Source organism: Buteo buteo, chromosome 18 (genome assembly GCF_964188355.1).
Source record: "Buteo buteo chromosome 18, bButBut1.hap1.1, whole genome shotgun sequence".
NCBI classification, from domain to species: Eukaryota; Metazoa; Chordata; class Aves; order Accipitriformes; family Accipitridae; genus Buteo; species Buteo buteo.
Window position 1 is genome coordinate 3,597,866 of NC_134188.1, and position 24,636 is coordinate 3,622,501.

The 24,636-nt window shown below is 36.9% G+C and overlaps 1 protein-coding gene across 2 annotated transcripts in view; it reads right to left on the bottom strand.

The window, feature by feature from the left end:
* FRY (FRY microtubule binding protein) overlaps positions 1 to 24,636 on the bottom strand; it is a 177,539-nt gene that overhangs the window by 54,164 nt on the left and 98,739 nt on the right. For both annotated transcript variants that reach the window (XM_075050626.1, XM_075050625.1), the window contains exons 27-38: positions 23,005 to 23,165; positions 22,049 to 22,159; positions 19,861 to 20,015; positions 17,727 to 17,826; positions 17,246 to 17,417; positions 15,202 to 15,458; positions 13,118 to 13,264; positions 8,943 to 9,111; positions 8,127 to 8,217; positions 5,334 to 5,416; positions 1,995 to 2,145; positions 1,336 to 1,439 (exon numbers count right to left, since the gene is read on the bottom strand). In XM_075050626.1, the coding sequence (XP_074906727.1) occupies positions 1,336 to 1,439; positions 1,995 to 2,145; positions 5,334 to 5,416; positions 8,127 to 8,217; positions 8,943 to 9,111; positions 13,118 to 13,264; positions 15,202 to 15,458; positions 17,246 to 17,417; positions 17,727 to 17,826; positions 19,861 to 20,015; positions 22,049 to 22,159; positions 23,005 to 23,165 (1,701 nt within the window). The remainder of the gene's footprint in view (positions 1 to 1,335; positions 1,440 to 1,994; positions 2,146 to 5,333; positions 5,417 to 8,126; positions 8,218 to 8,942; positions 9,112 to 13,117; positions 13,265 to 15,201; positions 15,459 to 17,245; positions 17,418 to 17,726; positions 17,827 to 19,860; positions 20,016 to 22,048; positions 22,160 to 23,004; positions 23,166 to 24,636) is intronic.

Below are 24,636 nucleotides of genomic sequence, written 5' to 3' on the forward strand. Positions count from 1 at the left end.
GACTGCAATTGCTAGTTATAATAAATTTATTTCACAAGTGTCTGGCTGGGTTTATTTGTGAAAACTATTATTTACCAACCATGAAAGTTAGGGAATGGCTTTATAATGCTAAATACTTTTGTGTGCTAAAAAATTAGGCCATTCACTTTTCATAACGTTGTTATCAATTAATATGTATAGTATGATTGAAATAACCAGGGAGCTGTGCAGAGCCCCTATCAGTTAATATTTAAAATAGCGAAACAATAACTAGACATGATTTAGGGTTTAGGAACTAACTACTAGACAATGGGGTTTTATGTTTAGGTCAGAAAAGGAAATGGATTGTGGTCTGGTCAATAAACCTTGAAGAACCACTTGGAACTGCCAAGATTAGGGAAGAAGTAGGTAAAAAGTAATTCCTATGGGGGGAGATCGTGACCACCGACTCATTGACCACCTACACAAATGTTACCACCTACTCAAAAGAAGACAATGAAGAAAGAAGACAGAGCCTGTGCACTAAATTACATGAGGGGCGAAGAAGAAAGAACCAATCATTAAGGAAAATAACAATGAATATTTATTAGTCAAGTGTGTAAATGTGAGGATTTTTGAGACAAGGGTGTGCTGTCTTGAGACAGGCACCCATTCATGTGCATCAATTAAATTAATTTGAAAATACCTCGACTCTCTGTGCTGTTGGCTTGCACACTGGGTAAACGCACCCATTTGTGGGACAACAAAGTAGCAGGATAATAAAGTTATCACCCTCCAGTTGAACTGTGTTACAGTCAAGAACAGACAGCAGTGGGGAAAAAGCAGTGCCTCTATGCTCAGGGAAGACACTGATGATAAAGTATTCCATTAGCAGTGAAATTAATGAAGCTTGCTTTCCAGTGGTCTGTGTCCTACCTTCACTATCTCTGCTATACAGTAATCTCGGCTCTCTGACATAATATTTTTGCAAAGGCAAGAGACAGCACTTGTGTGTGTAGTCCAGGTCTAAGGCATGTGCTGTCTGCCCAGCTGCCCATCACAAACCACACTGTACAAAGGCTGTTTCATCTGCCTTCCTCATGGGTGGGGGGCTACAGGTTTCTTAGAGATATTTTAGGAAGTCAATCATCTTTGAATTTCTACTCACCTCTCAAATTTGGGTGAAATTGGCCAAAATATTCAAAAGCTTCAAAGTTTTGAGACTAATTCACAGACTGTAATTGCCTCAGGCTTTTTTTTTTTTTTTTAGGAAATTGTGATTAAAAACTTGTAAGAAACATAACTCTACAGCTTCAGTGAAACTAAACTAAAAGGACAGAGTACATTTATACTTATTTCTTGTTCTGTTGGTCTTACCTAAAAAGAGAGCATGTAGCAATAAAGGAAGGTGAAGAGCCCAATCTTCTCTCACACTGTGATCCACTACCATCTCAGTCATGAAGATGACAGCAATATTGCACCTGGAAATTAAATTACAGTATCAGTCTGAAACCTCTTGGAGATGGGAAAACAGTAACATGATGGCTATTTCTGAAGATATGAACCAGCCCTGCATTTTCACATTTGTAGCATTTCTTCTCAGTATGATTAATGCTGAAGCACCTTAGTTACAGTATTAAGCAGGTAAGTACCCATTACTGAAAAGAACACTATTACTGTCAATACAAATTATGTAAAGGAGGAATTTCAGAATATGCATAGCCTATTTAGAATAAAAGATCAAGGGGGAAAAAATGCTATGAATAACAGCCATGGAGGCTTGGGAAAGAGAAATTTTCCTTTTCTGTTTTAGTTGTTTCTTCAGGCTGATCCTTATCAAAGTGATGTCCTACATTGTAAATAGGCTTTCTAGTAGAAAGCCTTCATTGCATGTTGATTTTAGCACTGGAAATCAGCAGAAACTGAAGGTATGATTTTCAGATGTTCTGAGTGGTGGGACAGTTGGATTGGTTTTGGTCAACTAGTAAGAGGAAGCATCTCACTTGTTTGAAATGTCAGAATGAGAATCTGCTCACCTATGAAGTGGTCCCCGGGGTGTAATGGTTTCTGGGAGGTAGTCCACAAGTGGTGCCCAGCATCCTCCATTGTAAGGCATGGGCAGGGGGTGTGGTTGTTTGGTTTCAACAATATTCAATAACCAGCTTGTATATGGAGAAACAGGATCATCTGCATGGAAAAGCATTAAAACAGAGTGCATAAAAACCAAGTCTGGTTACATATTTTGGAGAAATAATAAAACAGAGTTTATGCTAACGTATCAGCTCAGCTGTTTGGAATAATGTGATAAAATGACATGAGGTTTGCAAATTCCTGTGTTCAATAATAAGTGATGCATTTTTAATCCCTCTTTCACGCTGCTGGAAATTAAACAGATTCCAGGCAGACAGCACTGAATAGTAGGAGCTGCAGCTGAATCCCTGCTGTCACTTAGTAGCTTTGGATCCAGATCACAAAGCACCAAGCAACAGACATTTTCTTCAAAAATGAGAGAAAAGTTCAGCCAACGAAGCTGCTGTCAGAAGCCATCTGCTGCAAGGAGCCATGTACCAGTGACACATTCTTGCAACTCCTCACCAGTGCCCCGCTGAGTGATGCTATAAAGGCAGAAGTTATATGTCCTGAATTAGGAAGGAGGCATACGGAATGCAAAAAACATCTTCAGGGTAATTTTCTTTCAACAGGCATGAATTATCTCTTGAATTCTCAAAGATGTATTTAAATTTGCTTCAGTATGACAGCTGCTATATGTTAATAAGCAATAGGTTTTTTTCTTCCACTTGTTTATCCGCAATGATGTGGGTCAAGTAAGTTATTTGCACTACTTTCTGTCTTCTCTCAGCTGCACAGCTTTGTTCATCCCTCTTGTATTCTGTTCCCTCTCACTCTTCTCAATTTTCCCATTGGTCAGTTTTTATTTCCCAGGTCTGGCAGTCTGTGATACACTGCCATGGAAAGTTTCCTTTCCAGGCCTGTTCTTGACATATATCCAAACATTGCCCTTTGTGATTTTTTAACAAGAGCATTATTTTTTACTCTGTTTTTTTTTGTTACAGTTTTGCATTTCAGGTAGGTCTGAAACTCTCAGCACTTTGCCTTTTTTAACAGCATGTATCTGATGCTTGTCAGCTTTGCCAGAGGAAACAAAACTGCTTTGATGCCTCCAAAACTATCAGAGCTAGCTTTTTCCAATGCACATCACTTCTTGGTTTTAACGTCTTCAGGTTTCCAGATCTTCAGGAGCCCTTCAATGCAGTAGCTGCTCCTCCAATTATTACTAAAATGCCAACTATCATTCCCACTCTTCAGTGTTAGTCTTGCAAGCAGCACTTTAGATCTTTATGATTTAGACCTCTACTTATTTCTCTCATCCTCTGGAGGATGATTTATTAGTTACAGATAAAGAAGAATATGCTGACCTAATAATGTAGAAAAGTATAGCATTTTCACATATTCATCTTCTAAGGAGTAATCAGATGTTTGCCAAACACTTGTCACATAAAAAGCACTGCACAGTCACTATTTGTTACTACCAACTTAAGCGTTTCACATAAAACCACTTCATGATGTCCATGCTAAGACCTAGCTCCTCACTCATGTTTTCACACGTTTATGGGCAGAGTGAGAAAAAAAACCAGAAGCATTTTGCACCTTAACATACAATCTTTGCCCGAACAAATGAGTTTCTGTGCTGCAGAGCTCTGTTCCCTATTTATATCCTCAGCAACACACGTATGCTCAAGTAGAGTGGAGAGAAGAGAGAAGCCGTACCACCAACTCCTTCACAGTCTGGGCTGCCTGCCAGAGGGAGTAGTTGCACTTTTATCTTAATGGAGGTTGCATTATTTATCTTGTAGAATGACAAATGGTATAAGAATTACTCTTTCTTTTTAGAGTTCTATATAAATGTCAGTAGCTAAGTAAAATGTATTTTATTTTACATCTAGGTATTCATATATTTGCGGAAGGAACCCCTGTGAGAAGCAAACTTTGCATGAATATTCACAGTACTATAAAGCTTGCACATACAGGCAGGAAAAAACATTTGGGCACCGGCTTGAGGAGACATTCCAAAAGAGCAAAGAAAATTTCAGTATACTTTAACCTTTTATTACTCTAAGCTCTTGTCAAAACCAGCTACTTGTGAAGAATGTTCTGATAATACAAACATTGCTCTGTTTTGAAAGATTGTTCATGCAGATCAGATTAGCACTGGTGCTCCAATTAACATCTGCTGAAGAATTTTTAGTAGCTGCAGCACTAGAAAGCCATAAGAAAAACAAGACAAGTGTACCAAAACCCACTGAGTTCAATATGTTGCACACTTTTTTGTGTATTTAAATACTGCAGTATGTACATACACAATATTCTGTAAATATTGTGCTTCGTAACCATGAAAAATAGTTGTTGATATACATTATTAAATTATCCTATCGTATTGCATTTGACAGTGTTTCCACATTTTGCAGAAGAGTACTGCCAAAAAATTACTTGGATTAAAGAATATATAAAATCTTTACTTTTTATGTCAAAATACTGTCCCAAAGTGGTGTCCATAGCACCAGGACAAGACTTATGGCCTCTACATTATTTGACCTGGTTTTATTAATCCAGAGATGAAAGTCAATAAAAAAGTCTTGCCTTTTTTACACTTGGTTAGGGCCTAACCGAAATCTGTAGATTGGCTTCCTTACAATTCACTCCAGAAATGAAGTCAAACCATCCAACTCCTAAAATTTACACTGTCATTCAATAGTTGACAGAAATAATTTGGTTTTCTTTGGAATCTCTGCTGAGCATCAAGTGTCCATTTATAGTCTGTTTAGCAGAAATACATAAAGAACAACAAGTGCTCTCAGGAGCCCTATCTTACTCTCCCCTCTAACACGGGTTTGCACAGTGCAGCCAGAAACTGGTTGCAGACAGCAGAGAAAAGCCAAAGAGGAGAGAAGACGTCATTTTTGGAAACTCCTGAATGTCTTCTTCATGCTCATATAACACCACCTGATTTGCAGGAAAATACTGGTGAAGGGCACAATTCAAAGCACTCGCTGTAATGCTCTTGGAAGTCTTTCGCCTTGCCATGTATGAAAAGTTCAAGGTGTTACTGTCTGGAGGATTCTATGCTGCTGCCTTCTGTGGAGTTCTCTGGCCTTTAAATAGGTTTGACTGAGCCCAGGTTAAACAAAAGAAATTAAATAATGAGGTACAAAGGTAAAATAAGGACACTCCCTGTATGGTGATGCTACATCACTGTTTCCACAGAACTTAAACAGAGAGCCTCCACCAATCTTAAGAATGTTTTTGTCTCCCACCAAAACACCAGAAGTTTCATCACATTGAATAATACAACTCACTTTTGTCATCATCATAAGATCCTCCGGAGCTATTACTGTATCTCGATTCTAGTCGGGTATGTGCTCTGATTACATTACTGAACCTTCAAATACAAGAAAAATCTTCATTACAGACACAAACTGACATTAAACATCTGGACTATATGCTTACTCTACAAAAAAAGCATTTCCTTAAGCATGCGCTTGTACACGGGAGTAGACAGCAATGTGAATGTAATGCTGTTTTCCTTCCACAAAAGAAGATTTTTGCAGCCAGTTTCTGAGAAGTTCTAACAGTGTGCTCCTGTGTCACAAGCTTTTAAAATTTAGCAGAGGGAAAATTTTCATGCTGCAAATGTGTGATTTTCTTGAAGCAAGAAACTGTGCTAAGGCTGAACTGAGATATAAACTGTTCACGGCTGGTATTTTGTCACAGCCCATGTTCACGGGTAAAATTTCGTCAACCTGCTAAAGCAGTAACTGACTGAATAGTCCAAAGTCAGGCCCGCACAGGTATCAAGCAGCAAAAGCTGCAGCAGATCACCCTTCAACAGGAAAATCCAGCAACCACCAGAGCAGACCTAGCAGAGGAGTTAAGGGATAGGAGAGCCAGAACAAACTGTTCACAGCTGTCCTCAACTCTGCCACAGATCCACAATAAGCTAACTTTTACTGGTGATCGCCTTTGGCTTCCTCCACCTCCTTGTGCTGTCAGTGTCATCAGGCCCGAAGTGGAGCGAGAGGAGCCGTGCTGGAGGCTCACACACTAGTGAGGATGTAAAAACATCACTGTTTCTGCAAAGCTAGGAAATTAATTACAAATAACCATGTTAAAACAACTATATCAAACAAAATAAGGCTGAAGGTTCTCTATACAACGTTCGATTCCATTTCTTACTAATATGCATACACATTACTGCAGGGTATTAATTATGCATTGACATATTATGCTGTTTCCAAAGCAGGTCTGTCTCATAAGGGCACAATAAATTCATTGTGAAGGTGACAAAAAGACATCATGAGCCATCTTAATTCTGCCATTTTCTGTCTTTCCAGTATCTGATTCTCCTATATTTTAATAAATTCCCTTAATAAATGTGCACAAACTGACAATTACTGACATATTTATCTGGCATAAAAAAAAGATAAAAGAAGAATAAAGTTAAGGAAAAAGTTATGAAGAGATATGCAGAGATGAATTCTATCCTGTATAAAACAAATGGAGAATACAGGTCAGAAATTATTTGAGAGCAGGTCATTTTACATCATATTGCATCAACGTAAAAACATAACCATCTTCTGATTAGCTTTGTATTATTAGAAAAATGCCCACGTTTATGAGAATAGTTTGTTTACAATCCATTACCTTCTGTAAACATTATTTAATATGTCTTGACACATGAAGTCAATATTAACGGACATTCTAAGATTGACATATTGGTTTTGAAGTGCAGATGCACTTAGAGCTTGTAATGTCTTTGATAATGTAAATGCCAGCAATGAATTCGGGCAAATTATTTTACATCTTTTTCTGAGGAATCTTTCAGCAGGAAGCAGAATAGCAATACCAGAACTTTGTATCTTCCTTTCATTTCTATCATATGGTCTCTGGCAGATTTGAATGCCAAAAATCATTTTGGAGTCACATGTAAAATTTACGTAAGACAAGAAACCCTGAAAACACAGTTAGTTTTAAAGTAGGAGATGAAGTTTGCTCAACTTATCTGCAAATCAACTAAACAAAAATCTAACTTAAAACTACAGAGCCATAAACATTTATGTAAAGAATAAAAAAATAATCCAGAGGAAAAAATGGTATTATCTTCCTTTTAAGTACATTTCTAGTGCATTTGCTGAAAACCATAATTTTGAGTCATATCTGCTTTACTATCAGTTTGAACTTTACTTAGTACTAGGATGAGTGCCATTTTTTACTTACGTTTAAATTGGCAGACAGACATAACTAACCTGACAAAAAGCTACTCATGTTTATAACATGCAGAAGGTAAGCAATTCAAAAGGTACTGAAGTACAGAAAAGTTTGCTCACATAATTGTGTCCCTACCTCTAAGCCCTGAACTGATGGAAGGTGGGATGGACTACTGAAGTGATACTAGCAACTATCAGGAACAACAGACTAATGTAATACTAATACACTTACTAATTAATGCTATTAGAAGTCATTCAAAGTTCTCTTACAAAAGTAAGTGGGTTTCTGTGCTCGAGGATCTGATGCCCCTTAAGCTTTGCATTTATTCATTCATCATTCGTCAGTATGTACCATAAGTAGCAAAAGACTAAATTGAATATATAAGCAAAGTATTTTACATAGCTTTCCTCTGTAAGACATTTTACACAGACAAAGGAGATGTCCTTGCAATCATGGATACAAATCTGCATACTAAATATTACTCACTGTCCATGGAATCAAAAGGTGTTATCAAACCCGATTTTTCATAAAAGTTTTAGTAGTCATTATTTGGTACACACTCTTGATTTTCTTTCTCCTTTGTGGATAATTCCTACAAAACCACGACCTACTTAGCACAACTTATTCAATGTAGCTTTAACAAATGTTCCTCTGCAATGAATTATTAAACAACAGTCAGGAACTAGAATCACGTGAATAGCTTTTTTTTCTTAAACTTTTATATATGCTCATTTTAAAATGGTCTTACTGGGGTAATGCCACTTAGGATCAGTCTGAGCACCAGAGTTCCTCACAAAACAACGCAGAACTTTGCCCAACATCTCACCCTTAGCCTAGGAAAGCACATAACATTTTGGAGAAAAAAAACCCAACAAACCACAAACCTTTCATCAGTCTCTTTCACCATTCTGTTCTCCTCTACATCAGGAAAACTGTCTTGGCCAGCTACAACAGTGTTACTGCTGGAGGTGGTTCCTGTATATGAGATGTCAATAAGAACACCGTTACATGCAGCAGACAGCATTTGCAAAGCAATAAAAGCCCACAACTTAAGATCACCCTGCAAGTACTTGCGCATATGAATGAACACTGTTACCTCTACAAACCAGGACCTGCTTTTGTGGCTGAATGGTGTAAATTTTACATGCTTTGAGGGGTAGATTAACATAATGATGCTCTTCCACTCCTTAAACTAAACTCATTCTCAGGTGACATAACCTATTGTTTTTCAAGAATTTGGCAAAACACTGACAAGATTAAATTCGGGATTGGTGTCTCTCAAGTATCTTTGACTACTGCAGCTTGGAAATAGCTTTGAAAACAGAATTGCCACACAGCTGAGGCTCTCAGTTTTGAGGAAACTGCTGCTTTGGTGTATCTGCTGTGATCTCAGCATTGATGATGACTTCTTGTTCTGAGAAACTAGTGGTAGAACCACCGCCTCATATGAGTTCTGAACAGCACCAAACATTGGTAATATCTTATTAAAATAGTTGAGAGAATTAAGCATATGTTTACAAAGCATATGCAACATTAGAAATTAAAAAGAGCTGTAATTTAGATGTGCAACAAGGCCCTGAAACTTGCACTTTATATATACACAGATCTGAATGGATACAAAAGTAAGAGATTGTTTTTTCAAAGAGATGAAGATTCAAAAGAGCAGGAGAGCATAACTGAAAAGTATATTTAGGTCATACCAGAAGCTGCAGCTGAGGCTTTGTTACTGGCAGCAAAACGGTAAAATGGAGGATTATCGCAATGCTGGACTATGGGGTTCACTGGGTCAGTTTGTTGCAGCTCAAAAAGAAGCTCTTCCATTGTCTGAATAGTGTTATTGCGACACAGATATATTGCAACCTTTTTTATCTAGAGAAGAAAATAACAGTTATTAAACTCTGTCCAAACTGAATTTCCAAAGAAATCAATACATGTTATGCTGCAGTACTGAAAAGATCCAGAATGCAAATGTTACTCCTGGACAGACACCACAACCACACGACTGCATCCATCTTGTTCATACAGAAATAAAATTGCTCATTTTGATATCAAGGTAATTTCCCCAGCAGAGTGAATCTGTGTTCTAATTACCCCAAAGTTTTTGCTTACCATCCACAAATGAGCTGTTTAGGTACATAACTATATAACATACACATACACCAAACCCCCTTAATTTTGTACCTATCATTTAAGGATATCAGTGTTAACCTTGAATCACACTCAAGTATTTATAGTTTGAGTATGTGATTTCCATTGAAGATGAATCTTACTCTCTTGAATGGAGCAAACTTCCCATCTAGACAGCTAGATCCACCCAAAACTTCATGCCTATATTTCCAGATGTGGTTGATGTGAAAGAGGTAGCTGTAGCTGCAAAGTATAAGCCGGGCTCTGAATAGCTACTTATATCTGTAATCAAAGCACTAGCACATGGAAGAAAGGCAGAGCAATTATGTATACAGACTTCACACATCCTGATTTGAAAAATCTCAGAGTATTATTTAGAGAAATTCTGGGAATTTCTATAAATCTTTTAACCAGACCTCAAACCTTATTGTACGCATCACAGCAATGAGGACTGTTGAGATACTGAGATCAAATTAGACTGAATTCTTGAGGAAAAAAAACCTGATAGCTATTAAAAGCAGAGGTGCCTTCTGGCTCAAAAACATTTGATTCATAAACTGCTGGAGCTAGGAGACCATATAGGGAAGCATCCCTCCATGCTTGTCTTTTTGTTTTTAAAGTTGTCCCTAAAAAGATACTTATAGCGGAGCTAATACACTGGACTGAACTGCCTGTTGGCCTCACCAAGTATTGCTGTTCTTATACTTTTAAATACTTCCATTAAAATAACTTCCTGACTGCTTCTCTTTCCATCTTTTTTCCTCTCCTTTTCTTTTGCTTAAAGTAGAGAAAATGCACATACTCAAAGTCTCTTTTACTCTACTGTGCTAAAAATTTCCCAGGGACTTTCCAGGGACAATTTACCTCCCTTCTGAGGCTCATTTCTAGTTGTGCTCACAGTACAACTTCCAGCTTCTTTCACCCCAGAAGGGGTCACATTCCCTACACTAAGTCTTTGCTGAAGAGGTTTCTGAACTAAATATTCTAAGAAATCTTTCAGTACATATGTGAAAGAAAGGACAGCTCAGCAAGTTGCACTGGGGCACTGGGAAAGAATGCTTAGAGGAAACATAATTTTAAGAGACAAAGCAATGCATTTAGCTGATTGAAATAAAATAATAAAAAATGTAAGTCAGGCATGTTTTTGGCTTGGACCCACGCAGGCAGAACAGATGGCTGAAGGCACGGAGCAGCTGGTGACTGCCTTGGGGCACAGAGGGCTCCAAAAGGAGATGGGTAAACTGGCAATCTTGCAACTGCCTGGTCTTCTGAGCCCAGGTGAGCTGGAACAGTGCTGATAAACTGTTCAAATTATCTTTATTTGCTAAAGTGTATGTGCTATCTATATGATAATGGAAGATACATGTTTATGGTATCAGCAGTTTTGTGTAGTTAGCAGTTAGGTATGATTTCTTATCTGTAAACTCCAGGGCATTATCAAAATACCAAGCAGATGCATGTGATAAGCCAGGTGTATTTTCCTACTCCAGACAAAGCTATCAGTTAAGGGGTGACTCATAAGCACAGTCAGGCTTCCTACACAAGTTGAAAACTTTTTCAGATTTTGCAAAAATTCGAGAATCAGACTTTTAACTCAACATTATCAAACACAGACTAACAGGGTGGCAGAAAACACAGGAACCTTGTCAGCTGCTGCCACCGATGGAGACCTGATTGTCTTGTTAAGAGCCACTGGAAGCCTGGGAGGGAGAGCAGAAAAGTCCCACAGGCAAAATAGGAGATGCTGAGCAGATGAAGCTGGAGATGCCAAAACAGACTGCTCTCTTTGTCGAGCAAGAGGACCGTATTGTCTTGGAGGAGTGAGAGCCAAGGCTTCAAGGCGAGGGGGTTTGGAAAGAATTTGAGGAAAGAGGAGAAAGTGCTATGGGTAGGAAGAGGGTTTGAGGTAGGCTGCTCAGAGCTGTGCGATGGCATCAGTTTTGGAAAAAAGGATGTGTTGAAAGTTCTGGGTTGGCAAGTATCTGGATGGGGGGACGAGGTATGTGAAGGGCTCCTGGGCAAGAGGCGACAGGGCTATCAGGCATTTCCAATCAGGCTACAGAATAGGAGTGAGACATATACTCAGCACAGGACTACTCCTTCCTCTTAGAAATCTGCCCCTATTTCTTTTGTAAGCTGTCAGAAATACAACAGCCCTCATTTTGCCTCTTATCTCTGGGATTTCCACTTGTTCTCTGCCAACACAGCTCCTCCTGATGGAGGCTACCTTTGGGCCTGATCCCAAGTCTGTCAGACTGTAGGATCAGTCAGGTTGGAAAGAACCTGGGAAGTGTCTCATCTAACCTCCTGCTGAAAGCACGGTCAACACTGGATGGAGAGCCTCTGTCACTCTGTCACAACTGATGGAAAGATCTTCATTACCCTCACGATATTTGGGATCAACCCCTTTGTCTTCTCATATAAACCTTGAGCTTGCTCTCACAGCAGCTCCACTTTCAAATTTTTCCTCTTTTGATTAGTTAGGCAACACTGACTTTGCATATATATGCACTGATTTGAGAACACAGAACAGTAAACCCTGCAAATAAAAGAAAACCAACAGGATGTCTATGGTACAATAACCACATCTTGAAAAAATTTTACGGTCTTCTGTATTTCCTTTATTCTGTTATGCACAGCAGTCATTGTAAACACTTTAAGCAAAGTATTATTTCAGCAACTGTAAATGAAGTACGTTTATGAGGCTTTTTAGATAAGTTTAATCACATTAATAGTAATTTCAAATTTATTTCAGAGAAATCAATAGAAAGAGACTAATAAACCAGCATATCGTAATTGTGCTGGAAAATTTACTAAATTTAGATTCTGTTTCACCCAGCAACTGAGCAGTAAGGAACATGGGAATGGGACTATCTTGCTTTTCTCAGACAGCCCTGATTTTATTTTAACTTGAATAATAACAATATCCTGCACAGTGTGACTTGCACATTGCAGGAACAGTTATATAATTCATGACAGCCATGCAAAGGCAAAAGTTGATATGGTAAGGAGCTTATAAAGGTTAGCTATCTTGCGTCTCTTGAGATGTCCCACAGGAAGCCTTAGTCTGCTAAAGGAGAAGAGAATGTAGAACTTTCTTAAAACTACATGCTTTTCTGAAGGAACACCTAAATCTTTACAACAAACACACTCATAAGATCATAGCATATTATATCCCATTCATGATATAACACCCATTGTTTAAAGGACTTTCAAAATTTAACTAATAGCTTTGTAAACTAATTGATTACTGAGAAAAACGATAAGCATTCAGTAATTTTACTTCTGTTCATTTTTCAAGCAAGTTATTTAACCTCTGAACAGCCATTCTGTCTTTTTAGTAAAATTTTAAATATATATAGAAATTGCATATTTTAATGGAATTCTGACATGAAAACAGTATTTCTAGTATTTTTTCTCATTCATTCTGGCAATTTAGGGCCAGTCCCTGTTACTGGCCCCTTACACAGACATGCAAAGTTGCTCTTTGCTTGAGAGGAGCCCACCTCTTGCTTGAAATGAGCTATGCTCCACTGGTGGAAACTGAGATTCCCACTACTCAACTTCTTTCTTGAATTTCAGTTTCTTGGCTCATATATTCCCGTGATTTAATTTTGTACAGTGTGCTAGGGAATATGTTGGTACTTCTTATTTTTGAAACAGAAATCAATGTTCTGCAGGTGATAGCTGTTTTCTTCATTAAAACCTCTGCAATCAATAGCAAATAAAATAAAATGCAAACACTTACATAAGGTAAAAGGATGGTATCGCTGCTAACACCACACAAACTAATGAGAAACTGCAGTGTTATCCTAAGGTTGTTACTCCATTTTTCATTGTTGGCCAAAGCATTCCAGACATTTTCCATCTCTGGTCCTGGAATTTCATCTCCATACTGCAAAAGATCATAGGCATACATTTCTTGAAATATGCAGACCTCCAAACTAAGGCATGGTCTTTTAGAGCATTTTCTCATGCAAAACCAACAGTGAAATGCTGTAAAAAGTGACAAAACAGTGTTTTCAAAAGCTCCCTGACAGACTTCAGAGCACAAATTCTATTTAAAAGTATTTAGGTTCAGATCCACAGAAGGACTTAAATCACAAAAAAAAAAGTCTTTCAGGAATGTAAATTCAAAAGCTGATCTGAAAATCAAGCAGTTTATTGGGTTTCATCTTTACAGTTGTTCAAGCAACTGAAGTTCTGTTTCTGCATGTCTGTAGCTAAGTGCTTCAGCCTTCCCAGTAGTGAACAATTTGGCACCTCTCTCCTGAGTAAATCCTAGCAGAATTAAGCATTAGACAGCCCTTTGCTTTCACATTGGAAACGAGCAGCTTTTGCTCTCCTTTGCAAGACACAGTTATAGGAATACTCCCTTTTGTCCAGTCAATTAAATGGTTAGTGCACGATCCAGGATGTGGGAGTCTAGAATTTAAGCTGTTGTGTTGCCCATGTAAAATCACTGGCTCTCACTTCAAGAAGACTCTTTTAACCACTGCACAGACTGATATTCTGCTAGAAGAGGAGTGGCAATTTCCAGGTCATGCTATTCTACTGAAACTTATTTAATACATATTAGCTACATCTACACTGTCACTGGCATCCACATTTATTGTCATCTACACTGGCACTTCTAGGTGCCAGTCCCTTTATCACACATACAGCCTCAAAGCTAGGTCAATTGATGCGGTTTGAAGGAAGCATACTTGTTCACTTCGGAACAAAACCTGTGATTTTGGAAGCAACTTACTCCAAGGACTGCTGCTGATAGGCAGTAAAGGTGAGACTGCATCACATCTGTTTTCAACCCATAAAATTCCTCTAACAATACCCTAGAGACTCTGTACCATCAGACAATTCACAAGCCAGTATCATGCTCTGGATACGCAAAAACAATCAAAAAACCATCCTGGTGGGCTGAAGCACAGCCCTCACATTACTTCAGCCATACTCATGTGACAAAATCCAAACAAAATAATAATTAAATTTTACTTACAGGGCCTCAACATGAGGCAAGATCCAGAATCAACTGCTACGTAGCATGGATACAGATATTCTGCTTGAGAGAGGATTAACCCTGAGCAGGTTAGGAAACGTGAACCACTCTATCCCATATGACATAGGTATCGGGCATTACTTCCTGGAGTTTATGTATTTTGCAGTTTAGACATAGGTACTGAATCTGGCAAAAGCAGTGCCAGAGCAGGCACGGCACGCTAGTATAGCAGCTGGCAAATCAGCAAAGAGAAGGAAAAGATGGATTCCCAGCACCTTCTCCACCAGCTGCTTGGGCATTTTACATGAAAAAGTAAATGGTAAAAAGGAATCCCTGGTCCTTTATCAGGACCTGGGATGTAAAATACCTTCCCTTTCATAAAAGAATGTACATCATTTTTTCCTTTTCTCTCTCTTAAAGACTAGTGTTTCCTAGAGCTTCAGTAGGACAAATTCCAGGTCCTCATTCTCACCCCCAAATAAACTTTCATCTGCTGCCTTAGACGTTAACCTGGCAGGTAATACAGGAGGGAACTGAACTTAGTTCCTCTGTAAGTAATCCTTAATGCTTTCACTATTAAGGTTTTTTTAAAAAGGGTAAAACACTTTTCTGTGTTCATGTTTTGAAAGAGAACAGTTTTAGCATTGTCCTTAAAAGAAAAAGTGAAGGAACTTCTTCAAAAACAAGGTTGCGTCTGAGCAGTATAGACTGTTCCAGTGCAAAATTTCTGGTATCAGAGGGAAGAAACCTAAGTATCTTTTGCTTAAGAAACCTAAGTTTGACTACTTCAGAAATTGTTTTACAGGTTGGTTTCTTTGTTTGTTTTGCTTTTTTACCTTGGCTGTCATATACATGAGATTATTAAGAACCAGCGAGGTGGCCTCAGGAGAGCCCCAACCGTTGCCTTTTAGTCCACTTGTGACTGCTATTTCCCCATCCTTGTCCTTCAGTTCGTCTTCTGGAGTGGTAGGGCTTGAACCAGGGAGGAGCAGTCTGTTATCTACAAGTTCAATATTATGAAGCCATGGTAGCAGATAGGTAAGCATGATCTGTCTTCCATTTGGATGTGTTGTTGGAAATCGCTGGCTTACCTCTAAAATAGTAAAAGTGGAAAAGGACAATATGTTAGTCTATGAAGGAAACCTTAAATACACAGTTTAAATCAGATTTCTGATGTGTGTTAGACCACCTGATGGTTTTTACCTTGCAAACCACAAGCCTACAAAAACATGTACTTGAGCTTCCTGAAGAGAAACATTAATTTAATGTTCAGTAATAGCAAGCAATTGGTCAGGTCTTCTGTCTAAAATAACTAACATAGTCTGGGCTTAGAAACAGAAAGTCACTCCTTGTTACTGTGCCATATTATGTATTAAGTTAAATGGATATCAATAAAGAGGAAAAAGGATAATACAGTTACTGGCAGTTATTCTAGAATTTCAAGATTTTGGAGAACTACAATAAACGTACAGAAGTGTTCTGCAGAATTACAAATGCCCCATCAGCCTCCATGTTCCTAAGCTATAGTTTAAATCTTAAGGCACTTAGTATACTGAGTTTACAAAAACACCTCACATATATTAGGACTCTTATTTCCTGTGGGGAGGCCTATAAAATTCATAGTCGGCTGCCAGTCCAGGAGTGCTTGTATACAGCACTTTATATAGTTTATAAAAAAAAGAACTGGCACTGTAAGGGAAAGGGATTTGGAAAATGTGGGATAAGAAATACATTGACAGGCTTTCTGCCAAGGTGAACCACATTAGCTCTCTTTACCAGAATTCTTCTGTAAAATCAGTACAGTTAACATTTCCTTTCTTTCCTTGCTGCCTGGTTTTTAAAAATCTTCAAGACATACACTGTTCTCTCTCCTTATGATTCTAGATGTACAGAAAGGGGCTCTGATTTGGACTGTGTATCTGAGTTCTTTTAAATAACACAGCCACTACAGCAACATGAATTGATGGTAACAGTAATAATGAATAACATTTGTTTTTTTTAAGATAAATGAGCCATAAGAAATTCCCTACACCAGTTATTTATAACTCATGGTATCTTGGGTACTGAGAAATGGATGATGTATTGTTCCTTTACCCTTCCTCCAGCCCCTACAAACTAAAAACAACAGAAAAGGATTTTAAGAGCCAGTAAGAATTCCCACGATTACAGACATTGCATTCTGTTATTTAAAAACTAGAGCAACACATTAGATAGATTAAAACAGACAGATACGTCTCAAAATGTCATTGTTCCCAGGAATGGTCTCAGAGTGGGCATAATCTGAATGGTGCTCCTGCAGGCCTGCCTCTTTAACATTTTTCTCAGTAACCCTGACAAAATGTATTTCTGGTAAAACTTAAATGATACTAAGACTTGCAGATGTGGCAAATAACAGAAGACAGAGATCACTCATTCAGAACGATTTGAAACATTGGTAAAACCAGGCGCACGCAACCCATCTTCCCAAAGGTAAAGTCTTGTTTATATAAAATGAAAAATTCTATCCTCACAAGTATCATCTTTATAAATACATGTGTAAGAAGAATCCCTATGCTTAACATGAGAACCCATTACAGTAGAGTTTGCCAATGTCACTTTAACTTATCCAGGGCCCTTGTAATTTCAAAGTTACCCTAAGATGACACAAGTGGCACAGAGTCCCCAAACAGGGTTTTTAAATAGCTATTCTGTTCTTTGTATAAGTACCTCCAGGAAATACATATTGCATTCCTAAACCTGATTTGACCTGAACCAGAATAAAAACAGGTCAAGCTAAATTTATAAACAGAATTGCTGTTCACAGGTGGAAATAAATATCTTAGCAGTCTACCATTTGTACAAAAAAGTAAAGTAGCTAGTAAGTCAAATAGATATAGGTACCTGAAAAGAGTGGAAGTGTAAGTTCAGGATACATCCTTGCTAGTTCATATGAAAGAAGGGCAAGTGAGACACTGTAAAGAGGTGGCAATGGACCATGTGTACCATACAAGATACTGCCTGGTCTTTGCTCAGCTACCTTTTTTGAATAAACAAAAAGCTTTGATTCAAGGATCTAGAAAAGACAAAAAAATAATGTAATGAGACAATAAAAATTCATTAATTCAGGAAACATCAGCATTCCAAGTTTAGGTATCAGAGAATGATATATATGCTTCAGAGTATACTCTCCAAATTTGAAAGACACCATAACTAATATTTTTCCATTCATTTTTATATAAATATTCCCATAAGTATTTATAGCCAAGACACAACTAATTGTTTATTTTCAAAACAAAACTAAAAAGCAAATAAACAGTACTTTATAAGAAATTCACCAAAAAACCCCAAAGATAGGAGGACAAAAAAAGTAGCTGATACATGCCTGCATAAGTTGCATGGAAATTTCATAAATCTCTCTGTTGGTGTCAGATGCCTTGAACAGCACCAAGTTTAAAAGTGTCACTATATCAAAAGGATAGTTCCTAGAAGAATAAACAGTACATTTTTGTAAATGTTCGAGAAGAATGCAGATTATTTTCACTCTGATTTACTCTGTAATATGGTCTACAGAGAATGTCATCTTTCTTTTCTCTGTCCTACCACCAGAATATGGGAAAGGGAGCTCTAATGAATACATGCTGCCTGATCAAAGGGCCATCTGGTGAATGGGAAGAAAGAAAGGATTATTTGCAATTACCTTAGACTAATGCTTAGGAATGCACTGAGTCACCCACAGTGAGAAACGCAATACCTGTGTCTATAACTGTCAATTCATTTTAATTTATAACATAAACTGTTTATAGAACAGGCCAACACCCATGAGAGAAGATGGGTAGCATAAAAATTTCCAGGGATAAAGTACTTCTTAAGCCAAGCTGCAATTAAAACAGTCCCTTTGGACAAAAGACACTACCTCTGACATGAACATGAATTTCTATCAAAATTGTTTTCAATGAGTAAACACAAAGAACTGCTTCAAAAAGTCTACTACCTATAAAGTCATCATTAATTCTAAGGGTAAACGTATTAAAGTGTTAACTTAATGAGAATATTGCTACAAAAGCAATACCCGTGTCACAATATTTGGATTCTCACTATGTAAGTTTCTGCTTTCTCATGATGATTTGTAAATGCACCTGATTCAATTGTGAACCATCAGTTTCTCATCCTAGATGAGAGCTACTGTGCTCCTGGATGGCTGCAGAGTGCCTATCTGGACATTTTAGTGTTAAAAAACATGGCAAATAAAAGCGTGGCACGGGACATTCTTGGTAATTCCGAATACTAGCTGTAATCCATCCTCTACGCTTGGTCTCTTTGTCCTTCCTCTAAGTTTAAAAAATAATAATAAAAAAGAAATTAAGGGAAGTAGCTTCTTTGTAGAAAGATGGACATCAGCAATGAGGTACATTACTGCTCATTTTACAAGTAGTTTAAGCAGCAGCCTCTCTATACATGTTGATAGACGACAGAGGAAAAACTGCTAACAGCTTTCAAATATTAATAAAAATCCTCAACTTGATAGAAATTGGACTTTCCCTTCAAAGTAAATTATGTAGATCATACTCTCAATTTTTACTGTAGGTATGGGAAATATTAATTTTTAGGACACAGTGGGATAAGTAACACAATCCGAGGAAAAAAGACTGGCTGAAAACCTGATATGTTTATGTGTTCATTAAACAAAAAAACCCCTTAAAATAACTGGATTTGCAAACACAAAATTCCATTCATATTTTTAAAAGCTCAGTATAATGCAGTCTATACCTAGTTGTTCCTGTAAGAACAAAAAGTTTTTACAGATAATTTCTAAAATACTTGACTTGTTTGGATTTGCTATATCCCAAGTACTCCTCTATTGAACTATGCTGATCAGACATCTTGCCAAATTATTTTTTGTCAAGAGTAAAATTTTCAGATTTATTTTAATATGATGCAAATTATCTTCTTTTTTTAAGACTACCATTGAATTTCTCTACAAATTTTGTCTTGAAAGAACACTAAAAAAAAAAAAAAAAGGATAGATTTTTATGAAGGCCTGACACAAAATTTGTGTCTTCATGTAGCTTGTTCTTGCTTAGCATTAGCAGCAATGATGATACCAGCCTACAGAAAAGGAACTGGTAACCAAATGAAATGAAAGCCACTTAGAAAAGAACAAAATAATGTCTTTCAAGCTAATAATATTTAAAAGAATTTTCCTTCTATAAAATAAATTAAAAACAATGCCAAATCTTTTGAAACTAGATTTATGACCTAAGTTCAAAGTAAAATGTTGTGGTTATTTTGTTATCTTCCTGAGCAAATTTCACAGATTTCAAATATACATATAGTAAGAGCATCTTCTACCAAGCACATCATTTTGTTTTCAGAATCACAGAAACAGAGTGATACAGTCCCCAAGAATTGTCTGAGAGAATATAACGTAAGAGTGTGACTAATAATTCTTTACAACACAAGCTGAACCTCCAGTTTTCTTTACATTTGAAAGTGTAGATTAATAGATTAATTAATACCTGCTTCCACACACAGTTGCAATGGCTTTGAAACATCCAGAAGCAAGCTGGTATGATCCAGTATAACATCGATCTATAGCCCAGTTGAAGAGATTGATTTGATCAGGATTCAGTTCTAGCAACAGGACTACAACTTCACAGCCAAGCTGATGAACCTGAGCACATAAATACATGTCAAAATATGATGGGTGAGATCAGGTATGTTCATTCTCTACAATTCTTAGAGTGACATAGGCAAAACAAGGGGAAAACAGAGTATTCAAAATAAGTAAAAAGAAATCAGAATATTTATCATAAATTTATTTTAGGGATAGCAGAGTTGAAATGTGACTCGGTTTTCAATACTCCTCACTTGAAAGAAAATTGTATGTACATGAATGAAATAAATTTTCAAAGGAGGTTTCCAAAATTAAGCACGGAAAAAAGCGGAATCTTTGGAAAACCTAAGACACTTGATAGGTGTTTTTAGGCAACTTCCATTTGTATTGGTTAACTTATTTGTTAAATGTTTATTTCCTACTTCATGTGAGTTTCATAAAGTGACACACTTTCATGTTTATCCTTCTTTTGACTAACACAGAAGCAAGGCAAAGACAAATACCTTTTGCAAGCCTGGGGGTATGAAAACTTGTTTGCTTAATCCAACTACATCAAGCAATCTAACAACTCTCCCTACAGACCTTGTATCCCCTAATGCTGGTACCACCACTACAAAGACATCACAACTAAGGTTTGGACTGTGCCTTTGTGTTCCTTCCGTAGAGGACAGTACTGGAACACCAAACACAAATGCCTATTAATATTCTGTCACCAAGTATAGGTAACTACTTGTAAAGACTGCAAATGATATTTGATGATAATGGACTGAGTAGGACCCTTCTCATCTCAAACTGAACTAGTTGTATAGGCAATGCAATTTAGTTACAGTCCTTCATTACAATGATTAATCATGAATTATAGTAATTAGCTTAGGGGAAACAAATTTCATCTGTCATATCCAAATTTTGAATTTCAAGGGGAAAAGTTAAAAAAAGGTAATCTTTTTCCCCAGTTATAAGTGGTATATACTAATGATCAATTAGACATGGTGATATAATATTTGTTGATGATAACAAAAACTTGTCAAGAGGAAAAGTGTATCTCTTCCTGTCTCTTGTTCTGTGTGCTTTCTTCCCATATCCCTAAGAATTTCAACTATACATATCACTTAAACATATCTTTATAGCTCCATCCCTACCAACATTCAAAAATCTTATCTAATTTCTGAAAGATTTTCTCTGTAGCTATCCCTTCTTCCTTCTAATTCGTCCAACCTTTTGTTTCCTAATCAATTACCATTTGTACAGCCTGTAACCTCTAGGTGCAACCCAAGCCTTTAGGTTTTGCTGTCTGTATTTTTTAGCAATCACAGTCACCTGTGCTGGTATGAGAGTTTTAGGGAGAACAGCAGGTCAAAGTGCAAGATACCACAGAGGGAAAGATCATTGTTCTCTCTCTCCACTTGATGTAAATCACCAATCTACTCCTCCTTAATCAAAGAGATAGTCCAATCAGATATAAATACAGAAATACAACTGGGTAGTTACAAAGTCAAAACCCATCTTCATAGAAATGGAATGAAAAATTGCAAGAATAGTCTGTTACATACATGTTCTTTAAAAAGAAAAAAATAAAAAATCTTTCCTCTCCTGAATCATTTATCCTCTTGACTTCTTTGGAAGATCTACCCACTCACTTTCACTGAGATTTGTTTCACCAGCATCTATGTTACCAAGCAGGAAGGGATTTTACATTCTTATTCCACAGAAACTTGAAGCAGGTGGGTGGAAGTACTCCAAATAGAAATACAAATATTTTTGAGCTTGTGCCATTTTCAACCTTTCTTTTTCAGCAGATGAAAAGCCTAAATTTCTGTTACAAGCAACACTGAGCCATAAGGCAATTTTTTTTAGCTTATTATTTACCTACATTATATTTTCAGGAATAGTAATTCTTTTACTGTTTAAATGCTTTTAAATTAATTACACTTTTGTATTAGAACCTTGCATAAAGCTATTGTTTCCCACTCGAATTAGAACATATACAGTCATAGTTCTCACAGTCACAGTTCTTACAGTCACAAACTCTTTACTCACCCAGTACAGAAATTAAAATTATTCATCAGTGTTGCATTTTCGTGAGTACTTACACGTAAATCTTGACAAGCCAGAATGTTATCAAGCCATTTGTAAAGATATCCATCAGGGGAAAGACCAACGTTATCAAATACAGGTCCACAGCAGAGCACAGCTGACATGGCCTAAAAACACAAGAAACTTTAGTTACACAAAAAAGTAACAAGAGTGAACCTTCCAGAATGATTTGAGCCCAGATGCCAGGCTAACAGGACTGGCACTTGTTCTTCTTTTTGAGGGAACTATGGTGAAAATGGTAACAGCTGATTCTGTAGAATTCAATAATTATGTTGCTATAGATGTTACTGGATTCAAGATAATGCTCAGTTTAAGCATTTTGGAAGGAATACTATAGCCCAGTTTTCCCATTCTTCAAGATAAGTTTTGTCATTTTACCCAGTCTTCACAAATCAAACTACAAAACCAATTAAAGTACACAGATGTTTCAACAGCATCTTTCTGCAAAAATTAAAACTGTTTTACACCAAGCAATGCATCTTATATAACTACATAAGCTATTATTTTCCCAGCTTACTTATGTGGGGGAGTTGCAACTGGTTTTGCCACAGAAGTATTTTATTATTATTGAGCATGTCTCCAGGCGAGCGTGGGAGACAGTCCTCAGATGTGTGTGTGATACTGAATTGGTACTATATTTAATTGCAGAGCCTAAGATCCTCTCACTGAATCTGAAAACCTGTTAATTAACAGCTAAGTAAAAATTTAAAATGCATTCTGGTTTTGCAAATAATTGGCCTTGAAAACTGTCTACAAAGAAACAAATGCGTAACTCCAGTGGCTCATACTGCTACATTCTATGATACCACTGTACATATTCATATGAGTATACAAGTTTGCATCAAGTATGTCAATTCAAGTGTCTGTGAAATAAAAGGAAATAAACCTCACAGTTACTTGTATTTTGACTGGAAAATTGCTGTTACTGATTTTGACAGTGAAACTTTAATACCTTTAATGCACAATACTGGTATCTTGTAATCTGATGATTTCTGTCACTGTAACGGTCCAGTGGTGTGAACATAATACTGAAGGGTCCTGCCCACTGGCTGAATAAGATGAACAGGTGATGCCTCAAGCTCTGTTGAGGGAAGAGAAATCTCCTGTGGTGAACTAAGTGAAGAGAAACAGAAATAGCTGTGATTTGTTAATGTTAAATATGCATTCATGTGGCAGAGGTGATGACATCAATTTCAAATTTCTACAAAAAGGGAGTTTTTCTTAAATGTTCAATATACACTTACTCCAAAGTATCTAAGTTCCTTTTAACAATCTAATGAAGTGAATAAGATGCACTGTATTTCTAAGAACCTTCAGTTCTGAATTAATGTGTCGTTATACAAACATGTACATGTGACTTCAGAAACAGCTTGCAAGAAACTAATTATAGAATCAGGCTTTTCACTGCCTCTTGCATTCCTTTAGCGGCAAATATTTACTTGTTTCTTCCAATCCTTTAAATGCAAGCCCAAACAATACATATGTCTTATTCTAATGCAGTAATAGGTGGGGACAAGAAATAAAAGAAACTTGGTGCCTGTTTGTTTATGACAAAGATGTGGAATATTTTCTGAACAGCTAAATTACCTGAGCAAATGAAAAATATCTATGAATTCTTAACCACGTGGAGAAAAAAAAAAGAGATCTTTTAAACAAGAGTTTTAATTCCCCTAAGCAAAACATGGTGGCAGATGCGGTACTATGTTTATTAAAGAGACTGGCAAAATGCTACTGGCCAATTATTTTTCACCTAGAAGCTGTGCTGGAAGCCAACAAAGTCTAACTAGACAATACTAATGCAAATCAATATGAACAGTGGCTAAAGATGATAGATGTTGACACAATAAACATTTGTTTGATAGGAGTTAAATGTTATGGCTTTGTTAGTTATTGATATATTTTAAAGCTGTCTTGTTAGCAGAAAATACATCTCTGAATTTCTGAAATGCATCTGTTATTATTGTATTCTCTAAAAACATACGACATGGCTGTTTCATTGTGGAAAATTCACATTAACATGCAGACATTGGTTTTGTGCCTCATAGAACATGAGAATGGATGCAAAGAGGAAGGCCTTTCCAAATACTCGTGACAAAGTAACTACTAGAGAAATTCTGTATTGTTAATGAGCATCATTTAGGAGAGGAATAAAGGAAAGAAATTCAGTATTTTGCTTGTTATCAGCAGCTAAGAACTTGACACCACTCAGTTCAAAGAAGTTTTTTTAATGCCTTAAATGAGAATAGCAGGGATGCTATTTTTTCCTCATTTTGTTCAACTATTATATAATTTTTATTTATCTTCTAGCTGAAAGCAATTACACAACTTTGACAAAATATGCACACTGGAAACTTACATGAAAGCATTCCCCATTATTTATTCCCTTACTTTACTCTTTTGAATTCTTTTGTATTTGTTGCTACCAATGCTGTTATGTCCTGTCCTAAATGATCTAGAGATAGCAGATTTGCACAGACTGAGTAAACTCCAGACCTTATCTTCCAGTAATTACACTGAGGCCTTTAAAGCAGACTTTTTCTTTATTTTTTGTTAATGTAATTACATTTCTGAAATAATCTTGCAA